Genomic DNA, 12172 nt, shown 5'->3' with positions numbered 1-12172 from the left:
GTACCTTCAGGTAGGCCATGGTGAGCAGAGGCAGCAGGGTGAAGGGCACCAGGTACAGGAGGGCAGGCTGGGCCGCGCGGTGAATACGAGAAGCCACCGTCGCCGTCAACAGACCTGAGAGTGGAAGAGAGAGAGCCATCAAACATCCACAGCGACACAGTCAATACAATTACATGCAGCGCAACCAGTGTAGTCCGCTTGCAGAGAGAATACGCTAGCTTTACAGTGAATCGGAGATGAACAGCGCAACCAGAGTAGTCCAACTGCTCCCAAACAAATGACTCTTACGAGTTAATCGGAATCACACAACACAAACAGCATAGGTTGACCAACTGACCAACAAATGACTCTAATAATGAGTCGTTCCAACTTATCAGCGCACAGATAGATAGATAAAGAGATGATAGACTGATAGATAACAGACAGATAAACTGATCAGATTTCAAATATATTGATAAATTATTCTGTTATTAATCACAATGCAAATCACAATCTTAATAGGAGGGTGTGTTTGCCACTGTTGCCTTTGGCTTGCTCAGTTGGGGATATTTAATTTAATTAATCAATCAACAATACTATTGATCAGCATTACCAAACGTGGACGTTTTCCACTAGAAACAAACTTTGATGTATTATTTTAATTTAATACTGGGAAGCTGCTTTGATACAATCTGTATTGTGAAAAGCGCTATATAAATAAACTTGACTTGACTTGTTTGGATGATAGCATTGTGACACGCACCAACAAAGTAACCAATGAGGGTGCAGTGGAAGTAGGAGACCCGCTGCATGCGGCCGGACACGTTGGCAGTCCCGGGCACTTCTCCAGAGGCCTGCTTCTTATAGTTGTCGTATCGGAGCACGAAACACAGCAGCAGACCCGGCATGACGATATCACCGATGCCCAGCATGGAGAAGTGGCTCCCGGTGGAGCTCGGGAACACCAGTTTGCCGGGCAGGGAGAGGCGCGGGACGTCCCGCCCCATGCCAGGGCCCAGATGCAGTTTGCGCGAGAGCACGTCGAGGGGGTTGTCGGCAGGTTGCGTGGCCACCTTCACCATCACATTGCTGTTGAAGATGTAGGCGGAGAAAAAGACCTACAGGAGAGAGAGGGAGAGGAGTCAGCTCGCCCTGCTGTTCGAAGACGCTGAGAGAGAGGGATGTCAGGCTTGTGTAAGCGTGTTTGGAGTGATTTTCCACACTGACGAAAAGGTTTGACGGTCAGCACCGGGGTGGGATGGGGAACACGTACTAAAGGGGGTGGTGTGATCTATTGGTTTCAGTTCTGGAATTTGGCAGCCAAAGAGTTTCAGCTTTGCACCCAAAAGGCACTTAACCCCAGGTGCATTTGACTGAGTAATAAAGCATCTGTTAAACGGCGACTCGCAAGCAGATAAGTAAACCGTTACAGGATTCCTTGAATATATTGTGACAATCTCGTGAGCTGTAATAAGTTTTATGACACCAGTAGGGTGGAGTGATACGGAAGTTCATACCATGGGATAGACATGATCACTTTTATAGTATTTGCATGTAAGGGTGACAAAGAAACATGGAAGAATGTGAAACTACAGAGCAGGATGTTCCCTACACTGTCAAGACAAGGAAGAACTTGATACTAAACAAAGCATGTCATTTTTACAGCTGCCAATCACCACCACTTGCCACACTAATATAGAAAGCAATAGAGAATATAATGAAGTGTGTATATTTTAAAACAAAGTCAGGACTATCCATTTTATAATATTAATTTCAGTGTTTTGAGTTTTTTGTTTTAAAGGCTTATTTTTTTATGAATGATTATATTGCTTGGTTTGAATTCAAGTTCCTAATGAATAAATAAATAAAACAACAGTAACTTGTGAGCTATTTAATTAACTGGATTATAAAAAAAAATTACATTGTTTGTTTGTTTAGAAGCAGACACTCTTCATATAAATATTCTGGGGCCCATGAAATATTTGTGAAAATGATAAAAAACGCTGGCGAAGGCAACTTTGAAAAAAAAAAACATTAAGCAAAAGCCTTTAGATCAACAGGTTTATATAAACTTGTCTAAACCTTAGACTGGTGGTGTATATGCACATACTGTGACATTAAATGACTCATGGTACGATTTAAAGATTTAAATCCCTCGGGACCAGTATGACTTGCTGCATTAATTGCTTACCCAGAAGACATCATAGATGAGGAGGCCTGACAGCAGCAGGCATGACACCTTGAGACTAGGCAGCCGCACAAACGCGATCATGGCCACACAGAGACCCATGGCAAGCGCTGCAGGAAACAACAACATAATATTCAGAGCAAAATAACAGCACTCCATACAGAAAAGGTGGTAATGGGTAAGCCAGAGGACACGTTTACATTATCTTCCTACACACACACACACAAACAAACACAGAGTAACAGCATGCTGACGCACCATCCATGAGCAGCCAGTGGCCTGTCAGCACCCAGATGAGAACCAGCAAGACAGAGAGAGAAAAAGACAGCAGCTCCGCCAACGTGAATCGGCCACAGCAGCCGAACGAGATCCTGGAGACAAAAGAGACATGCTGAATACACTACCAACCACACATCGCCTGGCTGGGACATGAGGCTCTTTTTCACACCCCAGCATCTGATTTCCAACACTGTTGTCCATTAACACACAAGAGGATTGTTCCACCCAGAGCAAAAAAAAAAGAAAAGATTCTAGATTACATTGTGAGATTGAGTGAAGCCGCACGACGAATCCCTACGAACAAACACGAGCATTGTCGGTTTCAAAAAGGTGATTTTAAAAGCCGATTTTGTACGAGTTGGAGAATTCTATCAGGCAAAAAAACTAAAACGATCAAGTGTTAATAAATTGCATTGGACATTAAAGGGGTTCACACACCAGATGAGAAGCGCCGCGCCATGTTTAAAATTCAAACACATTGTTTTCTATGAGTGTATGTACAATTTCTCCTAAACTGTCATTGATGTACATACTGACTTCAATTTGTGCTGCAAGATACATTTAGTTTTACAGCTTGAATAAAGTCTAAAAACACAGGAATTTTTTTTATAAAAAGTAGCCCTTTCTAATCTTTGATTTTGCCCTGTTGTCTATTTATTCATCCACTAATCTAAAAAAAAGCAATGCGTGACCACCCTTAAAGCTAAACATAGACCCCAGTGTACATAAAAAATATTTTTATGTCTGAGATAACTTTTTTCACATTAACACCTGGAAATGAAAAGTTTAGGATTTTGACAAATGATGTAGAAACAAAGAAATATTTCAGATCTGCGCTATTCAAACCTACGCAAATTTATGACACTGACAGTGTTCGCTTCTGACAAACTTAATTTAAAATAAAGTGGTCAAATAAAATGTTTATTTGTTCATACTCGTTTCTTCCTTTTGACATTTGTTACTGGAATAGTATCACAAGATTGATATTTGGAATAATGCATTATTTTAGCAAGAGATAGTTATGATGGTAACAGTGTTGATGCATAACCTTGGGACAAAATTAAGTCTTCTAAATGACACACTATAGAAGTTGGGATGGGAATATGAAAAGGCATCCACATGTAGGGTTGCAAAATGTAGAGAATTTTTAAAGGTGAAAACTTTCCTTGGGAACTAACAGTTATATGGGAATAAACTCGACATGCATATGAAAATACATATGAAAATACATATGCAGCTGTGCTGAAGAAGGTTGGAAATGAACTTTGCAGGACAGTGGGTCCCCAGGAACAGGGTCGAAGACCTCTGATTTTCATTATCTACATTTAAATGGTTAAATTAAAATTAAAATTCTGTCATCATTTACTCATGTCATTCCAAACCTTTAAGACTTTTGTTAATCTTCGGAACACAAATAAAGACATTTTTGATGAAATATGAGCTTTCTATCCCTCCATTGACAGTCTACACAACTACCACTTTCAAGCCTCAGAAATGTAGTAAAGACATCATAAAGTTGAGGTTAAACCACTGGAATCACATGGGTAGCTTTAATGAAGCGTTTACTTTTACTTTACTTTACTTTACTTTTAAGGGTACTTTGTTAGTGCAAAAAACATAACTTACCAACTTAATTTACAATATATTAATATTATTAAGAAAGTCTCCTCTCACGCCAAAACACGCATGCGTCCTGATGCTCTCGTAAACGTGTTGGAGAATAATATTCTGTACATAAAGTGTTAATTGTCTGATGGGGGGGTTTGCGTTGCTTCATAAAGGTTCATGAGGTTAAACCACTGGAGTAACATGGATTAGTTTATTGATGCCTTTGCTACCTTTCTGGGGCTTGAAAGTGGTAGTTGCGTAGCTGTCAATGGAGGGACAGAAAGCTCTCAGAATTCATCAAATAGATAATCTGTGTTCTGAAGATGAATGAAAGTCTTACGGGTTTAGAACGACATTAGAGGGTGAGTAATTGATGACAATTTTAATTGTTGGGTGAACTATCCCTTTATTTTAAACAACATTAAATTAAATGTAGAAATAAATTATATCTACATCTTTACTATTATTAATAAAAAGTTGTCATCAGCCATTCATCATTAGACATTATAAAGACATGCTAATGAGGGACAATTAACTCAATGGCTTTCCTGAGTGAATGTCACAATCGATTTTTATCTGAATAATCTGAATCCCAATAAGACATGGTTTGTTGACGTGAACTCCGGTAACGGCATTTAAAAGGCAAACCACTCTGATGAGCGCGTAAACATTTCTTACTTGTTCTGTGGGGAGCAAGGTCTGGTCAGATACTGGCACATCGGCAGCAGGAGGAATGCAAAAGCGATGGTGGCTAGAACTGTTGAGGAAAAACAAGCAGAAACAATTAGGTAAATATTACTCAAGCATGCTACAGCGCAGCGTATAAACTAGGTCAGTGTGTTAGAAAGGAGCGGTGGAAGGTCACTGGTGTGTTTGCATGTGGCACGTACCTGCAGTGCATATGGTGAACACCACCTGAACAGAGTCGAAGAAGAAAAACATGACGAGCAGAGACACTGAGGCTCCGATGGGCAGGAACAGTGCCTGTGTGGAGTCTATGGTCTGAATACCTGTGCAAACACACATTCATATGAGAGGATTCAGGTTCTGTTCAGAAGAGCATACTAACACAATACTGCAACTGCATGCTATACTGTATCACACAATGCACTCCACCTTCCACTTCTAGTGTGATAGAAATGTTTTATCCAATGGCCTTAGAATTGGTCAAAAGTGTATTTTAACATGGAACGTGCAGAAAAGTGCAGACTAAGGATGCTCCGGTCAAAGACCATGTATACATCACAAAGAATTTAAACGTACACAAAAAGTGCTTAACACAGTACAACTAACAGTCATTAGTTAGACTTAGTCGACTAATCGTGCGTTTACATTAATAAGCCATCAATCATAATAATGAACCTTTAATTTTATATATATAAAATACATAGCCTAATCAGCACTCAAACGCATATGCATAAAGCTTGCCACGGCGTGCCAGCAAAAGTAATTTTGTGTTTTTATTAGTGTGTCATGAAAAAACTATTTATTGATAATGTTTTCTGTGTTTTCGGCTGCAGAGATTAAGTCGACGATGTTGACCTGTCATCTCCGCAGTAGTGGACGCGCCTAATAAGTTTCATACGGATTACATAATCTGAGAATGTTTGTTTTCCACTTGAATTGGTTAATTTATAAGTAGACATTTCAAGCTTTCTATAGATATGTCTGTGAGGCAAGTATACACTGAGTTTCAGTTCATTTTTGTGACGTGCTCAAGTTCACCAAGACCCAGACGGCAGAAGCGCATCCTGATAACCCTGGTTTTCATTATTTTACAAAAGCACAACATTTTGCTGTTATTGTGTTTACAGAAATAAAAGTAGACCCTTTACATTACTCTTCCCTGTATGACCAAAAATGGAGTATTTTAAGTTAAATGCAAGTGATCGCGCCTGTACGTCATGCAGTAGGCGCTCTCCACACAAACATTTATACTCCTAATAATAGCGCAAATTTCTCTAGGTTAACATTAGTGCTGCTAGTGGACTTGTAAAGTTGCTACTACTAACATGTTTCAAGTGATATGCCGTATTTAAGGTCGATGAATTATAGGAGAATGTTTGGATTTCCTGTCGTTAACGATCTGTCCGTCACACAGCCTGTGTGATTTCGCCACTTTCTGTGGAGTTTTTTTCTTATTGTGACTAACCGACTTATACAACATTTTTGGTCGAAACAAGCCTAGCCAACTAACGGTTGTTCAACTAATAGGGGGCAACCCGATTACAAACCAGTCACTTGAACAGTATAACCAATTAGAGTGAAGAAGACTTGAGATTTTTAATCAACTGTAAGATATAAATGTACATCATACATTTATTCATGAATGTATCTTTCTGTCCAGAGAGACCAATAGAGATACTGTAGTACAGGGGTTTTCAAAGTGTGGGGCACGCCTGCCCCGGGGGGCGCTAGAGCAGGCCAGGGGAGGTGCGGAGAGTGGTAAAAATTATAGCCTAATAATTAGTTTAAACTATAATTGAGTTTAAGCTAATTATTATATGTATTTTTTTTATATTTAAGTGTTTTTATTTAAAAGATACTAAAAATAAGACAAAAATAAGATAAACATTTTTCACCCAGAATGCCGTAGCTGTGAATTCACTGCTGTTTGGCAAGCCCGCCAATACAGGTATGCCTATTAATACAATGGAGCGATTTCTGAGCAAGTGTTAGACAGCGTCAGACAATTGGCCAATTTTTGACGAATCCACCGATGTGGCAAGCTGTGCTCAGCTGTTAACATGTGCGGTACGTGGAGAGTTTCTATTAAGTAGTCCTTTGCCCACCCACACAACAGGTGAACAGATTTTCAACAAATTGAACGAATTTGTGAGAAAGAACACTATAGACTGGGAACGCTGCTGTGGCATATGCAGTGATGGGGCAAAATCAATGACGGGCCGCCACAGTGGTCTCATATCGAGGGTTAAAGAGGAAGTCCCGAGAGCCGTGTGGACCCACTGCACGATCCATAGACAAGATGATGCCAAATGATCTTCGGAGCGTCCTCGACGAAGCTGTGAAAATTGTCAACCTGATTAAAGCACGACCTCTAAATGCTCTTCTTTTCCACATTTTATGCGATGAATTGGGAGCGCACTACAAACAGCTGCTTCTGCACACCTAAGTCCGCTGGCTGTCACGGGGCAGAGCTCTATCACACCTTTTTGATTTGCGTGAGGAAGTACTACTTTTTCTGTCAAATGTTCAATCCCCACCGGCGCAGCACATGGGCAATTTGAAATGGATTGCAAGGTTGGCTTATTTGTTGGACATATTCATACGCCTCAACACGCTTAATACATCACTGCAGGGCAGAGACGGCAATGTGTTTTTGGCATATGAGCAAGTGTTCTCGTTCAGGAGAAAGCTGGATCTATGGGCCACTCGTGTGGAGAAAGGATGCTTGGACATGTTTCCCACGCGGGCTGATTTCATGAAAGAGACAGAGCTGTCAGTGGTTACTATTCAGCCTCCGGTCACTGAACACTTGAGGGGTCTGTGTCAGCAATTCACACTATTTTTCTGGCGAGACAATCCAGGATGAGTGGATTCGCAATCCATTCAAGTTCAAGGCAGCAGAAAGTGACGCACGGTCTATACAAGACGAAGAGGCGTTAATAGATCTGACTAGTAATCACGAACTGGAGCAAATGACGACACACTCTTCCATTGGCCATTTCTGGCTCTCTGTTCAAAATAAATTTCCTGAACACACAAAGAGCACTAAGGAAACTTTTACCATTCGTTTCAACTTATCTGTGTGAATCAGGATTTTCGGCTATGACTTTGATCAAGAACAAATATCGTTCACGTCTTCAAGTGGAGGATGACCTTCGTCTATTTCTGACGTCACTACAACCACGAATTAGTCTTCTCTGCGCAGCGAGGAAACAAATGCATACCACTCACTCAGGTAGGGATATCATTATTTAAGCATAAAGTTCTTTCCCCACTCTCTGTTACAGATCATCTGACTGTTTTGACTGGGATGGATAGTTCTTACAGTTTTAAATAGCTATGAGCTGTGATCTGTTCTTTTCATGTGCAGGGCTCCAGACTAACTTTTTTTATTAGGAGCGCTGTAGCCCCTGACTTAAAATTTTAGGAGCGCAAGCAGAAAATTTAGGGGCACACCTTAAATCACCTTGCAATGCAATTATTCACATTTCCCCCCAAAATAACTGTATTAATGACAAATGCTTTGATAATAAATAGCCTTAACGTACAGAAATTACAATGTGCAGTTTTATTTTAAGTTCACAGGGCTCCAGACTAACATTTGAGGGCAGCGGCACTAAGTTCTACAGAAAGTATTTGGTAGCACTGTGGGATGACAAAACACTGAGCTTAATTTGAGGTGTATAGATAAAGTTAACTTTAATTATTATCATTCATAATGTCTTAATATTAATTCAAAAGCAAAATGAGTGACAAAATAGATATTAGGGAGTGAAAATAGCCAGTAAGCGTCCTCTGCAGCTATGTTTACAATAGTAATTTAATCGTTATCTTTTTTTTTTTTTAAATAAGTGTGAGTTTCCCTACTTCTTGAAACTTTTAGTTTTATAAATACGTACAATCTTTAAAGGATGAACAAAAAATGTTTTGGTCAACACATTAAAAATAACATTTAAATATGATAATATAGTTTTGAAATGCTGGAAAAATATGTGTAGGCTACTGTTATAACCACAGTATACCATAGATACAGTTAGTGTTACTACAGTAAAACCAAGGTGAATGTTGCTGATCTGTGGACCTAAAGCCTTCTATAGCTTGTTCGCTCATTGCACATGTTTCTCCTGGTTTCCACGTCAGCGCTGTTTGATCTGATATGGTTTATAACAGAGAATTCTGCGTCAAATCTGAATGTTTCTCACTGGATCTCGCAGCAATGTTATTAATTCTGTCGCGAACTCAATGGATTTCTTCACTGGATCTCCACGATGTAACTGTTTCGCGTGATCGCGATCGGCCCGCGACTGGCGAGAGGAGCTCTGCGCTGTCTATTATTGGTTCGAACTATTAAACGGTCTGTGAAGCAGAATGAGTACTGAGTAGCGCAGTTTTTTTCACTTTCATTTTGTTTTTATTTATTAACATGTCACGGCACACTCTATGCTTGAGGCTGAGATTGAGTGTTTAAACTGCGAAGTGCCTGCACTGTCTGCAAACTTCGTTTTCCCCGCAGTTCTGGGGTAGCCACTGCAACATTCGCAGCTCATGGAGTTCATCTCCTTACAGTACCTCAACCAGCTGAATTCTCGTAGCCAGTCTTCCCGAAAATAGTGGGTTCAGGCCTTTATCACCTTACAAACCTCTGACTCTGAATCATCATCATCCGACTGTGTCTGTCCGTGACATTGATATTTGTCTCCGTCTCCTTCCCACGGACGTTTACGCGCGCTCGATTATCTCTAGGACCCTCCCCCTCCACACATTAGCCAGTTACAGTGGCCATTCCCTATTCTTCTCACACTCATTGGCCTGCCACACATTTCAGATTCATTGACGCGCCCCTTCCACGTTTAACGTGAAAAAATAAAAAAATAAATTACTGGTCGCACATGTGCGACTGGGTGTAAAATTCAGTCGCACACTCTCAAATTTTAGTCGCAAAATGCGACCATTTGGTCGCAGTCTGGAGCCCTGATGTGGAACCATCATTGTTTTTGTTTCATTATTTTAATCTATGTTTTAAAAGCGTTTCATTATTCTAAGTTTTAAAAATGTTAAATTGTTATTTTTCTGAAAATAAGTGCACTTTTCATGTTAACACAAACAATGATAAAAGTGAGGAGTTAACAGCCATTGGGTAAGTTGTGTCAAAAGGGAGGCCCACTGTCTTAGACTTTGAAAACCCCTGCTGTAGTATATTGTTTTATTATATTAACAACTGTAAGCGGCTTGAATTATCCGAGGTGAAGTCGTCGCATTTAGTAGGTTGTATTCGTATTTCCACAACACTTTCTTGGCTCATGACAAGGAACTAGTTCAGGACTCACTGTTGTTAGTGTTGGCATTGTTGAAGGAGCCAGGGTTGGTGGGGTTTCCATCCTTGTCCTTCTCCTGGTTCTCACAGTCCATGTTTAATGACCTGTGTGGACAGACACAGTTTATCCACAATTCACAATTTTTCCTAAGTGAACCAACATTGGACAAAACCAGGATGCCTGAGCTTTATGCCCTATGACGGAGGAGAAATTAAAGGCTATGGGGAACAGAAGTACAGTCATTTTAATAGTGAAAAAAAGCGATCATGATTTTTCATGGCCAATTATGATTGCTGACTTTTTACAAGCAAATGTAAAAGTTTCCAATACCGCTTTGTGTAATTATGCAAATTATCTCTGTGTTAGTAGGTGGCGCTTATGGAACAGCAGCGATATAGCGTTTCCTCTGCACTTACAAACACTCCTTTAAAGCATTATTAAAGTAGGCATTCTAAAGTAGGGAAGCAGAAAAGTAAATGCAATCGAAACTTTTCTGAAGACAGTCAGTTCTTTACACCCACCGCCAATTAAACATTTAAATTTTTCTTCCAATATTTCGAGCATGGCAAACAGCGAGCGAACAGTATTTTCTCTGCTGGCACGTCTGTGCCCTCCAGCATGACCCGTCTCTGGCCTGTGTTAAAGTCCTGTTTACAGACTTGAAAATGTAATTTGTGTGGATATAATACACTGCAGTTTGTGAGCAAGTCCTGAAACGAGAGCGACCAAAATAAAATCGACACTTCTGTACCTCACAGCTTCATTCAATAGATATGTTTAAAGGTCCAGGTTCCAAGTGTAGATTTTTTTCTGCTAACCCAGGCAAGTAATTATTTTTCACTTGTCATGACAATGTTCATCGGCTACATTACGTAAAACAATACTTTTTATAAGCATTTTAAAAACATGTACTAGAAAAAAAAACATTGAGATTTTATATATATATTTTTTTTTGGGGGGGGGGGGGGGTTAAATAATTCCCTGTATAATAAATATTTGTGAACACACAGGTTCAAAATATTTCTTTAATATCTTAGAAAGAAGTCTCTTTTGCTCACCAAGGCTGCATTCATTTGATCAAAAATACAGTAAAAACAGAAATATTATTTCAATCTAAAAAAACCTTTTCTATTTTTATATATTTTCTAATTTTATTTATTCCTGTGATCAAAGCAGAATTTCCAGCATCAGCACTCCAGTCTTCAGTGTCACAAGATCCTTTTTTCATGATTCTTTAAGGAATTGAAAGTTCAAAAGAACAGCATTTATTTGAAATAGAAATCTTTTGTATCATCATAAAATGTCACTTTTTATCAAGTTCATGTTTCCTTGCTGAATAAAACTATTAATTACTTTTTTTTTCAACTCCACACCTTTGAACGAAAGTGTATATTATATATTTCCCTACAGAGAAAGAAAAGGAAGTTACCATATAAATATATTTATTTTTCACTAAAACTTATTTTCATTTTCAGCAATGCATGGAAATTATACAGCTTACATCATCAGTGACTGCTATGAATTCATAAACTTGTTTTGAAAAAAATTACTGATCAGTTTAGAATTTAATTTCAAGTCATTTTCGCTATTTCAACACAAACTAATGTGACAGCCAGCTAAATAACGACATATTTGGTGACATGATGACGTTTTACAATGCTCAAAACAATGCTCAAAAATCATCAGAAGACCAAATGACTATGTTTGTACATGCAAAACATGCACATGATCAACAAATATCATATTGTGTCAACACAGCAGTGGTTCAGTCCTAATAGCTGAGCCCTGAGGTCTGCAGCAGAAGAGATGAGAGCTCACCTGAAGCTGCCATACACGATGAGGAGGATGGAGATGAGGAAGGTTGACACCTGGCTGGAGTCCACAAGGGAGTACGCCCTGAGGAGAGGAGAAAGGAAGTTATTTTTTTTTTCACAACAACAACAAAAGGATGGGTACCAGATGTGTCATACATCAGACACAAAGACAGCCACCCTGTATGACCCTTCCTGGTTCAAACCCTGCACTTGAATGTGCTCACTATTCACACCATCAGCCATTGACCCAAGTGTGTGGGTGAAACGTGAATCAAAGCTCAGCCTGGTCGAGTTGTTACAGA

The 12172-nt window shown here is 39.5% G+C and overlaps 1 protein-coding gene across 1 annotated transcript in view; it reads right to left on the bottom strand.

The window, feature by feature from the left end:
* sppl3 (signal peptide peptidase 3) overlaps window positions 1-12172 on the bottom strand; it is a 38956-nt gene that overhangs the window by 6855 nt on the left and 19929 nt on the right. Inside the window, exons 2-9 of the mRNA XM_081354077.1 lie at window positions 11875-11952; window positions 10069-10160; window positions 4945-5064; window positions 4733-4811; window positions 2426-2538; window positions 2171-2277; window positions 743-1097; window positions 5-114 (exon numbers count right to left, since the gene is read on the bottom strand). Coding sequence (XP_081210203.1) covers window positions 5-114; window positions 743-1097; window positions 2171-2277; window positions 2426-2538; window positions 4733-4811; window positions 4945-5064; window positions 10069-10160; window positions 11875-11952 — 1054 coding nt within the window. The remainder of the gene's footprint in view (window positions 1-4; window positions 115-742; window positions 1098-2170; window positions 2278-2425; window positions 2539-4732; window positions 4812-4944; window positions 5065-10068; window positions 10161-11874; window positions 11953-12172) is intronic.

The sequence above is a fragment of the Scardinius erythrophthalmus genome (assembly GCF_964197995.2).
Source record: "Scardinius erythrophthalmus genome assembly, chromosome: 23".
In the NCBI taxonomy this organism is placed as follows: domain Eukaryota; kingdom Metazoa; phylum Chordata; class Actinopteri; order Cypriniformes; family Leuciscidae; genus Scardinius; species Scardinius erythrophthalmus.
This window is presented reverse-complemented; position numbering and strand designations above follow the sequence as displayed.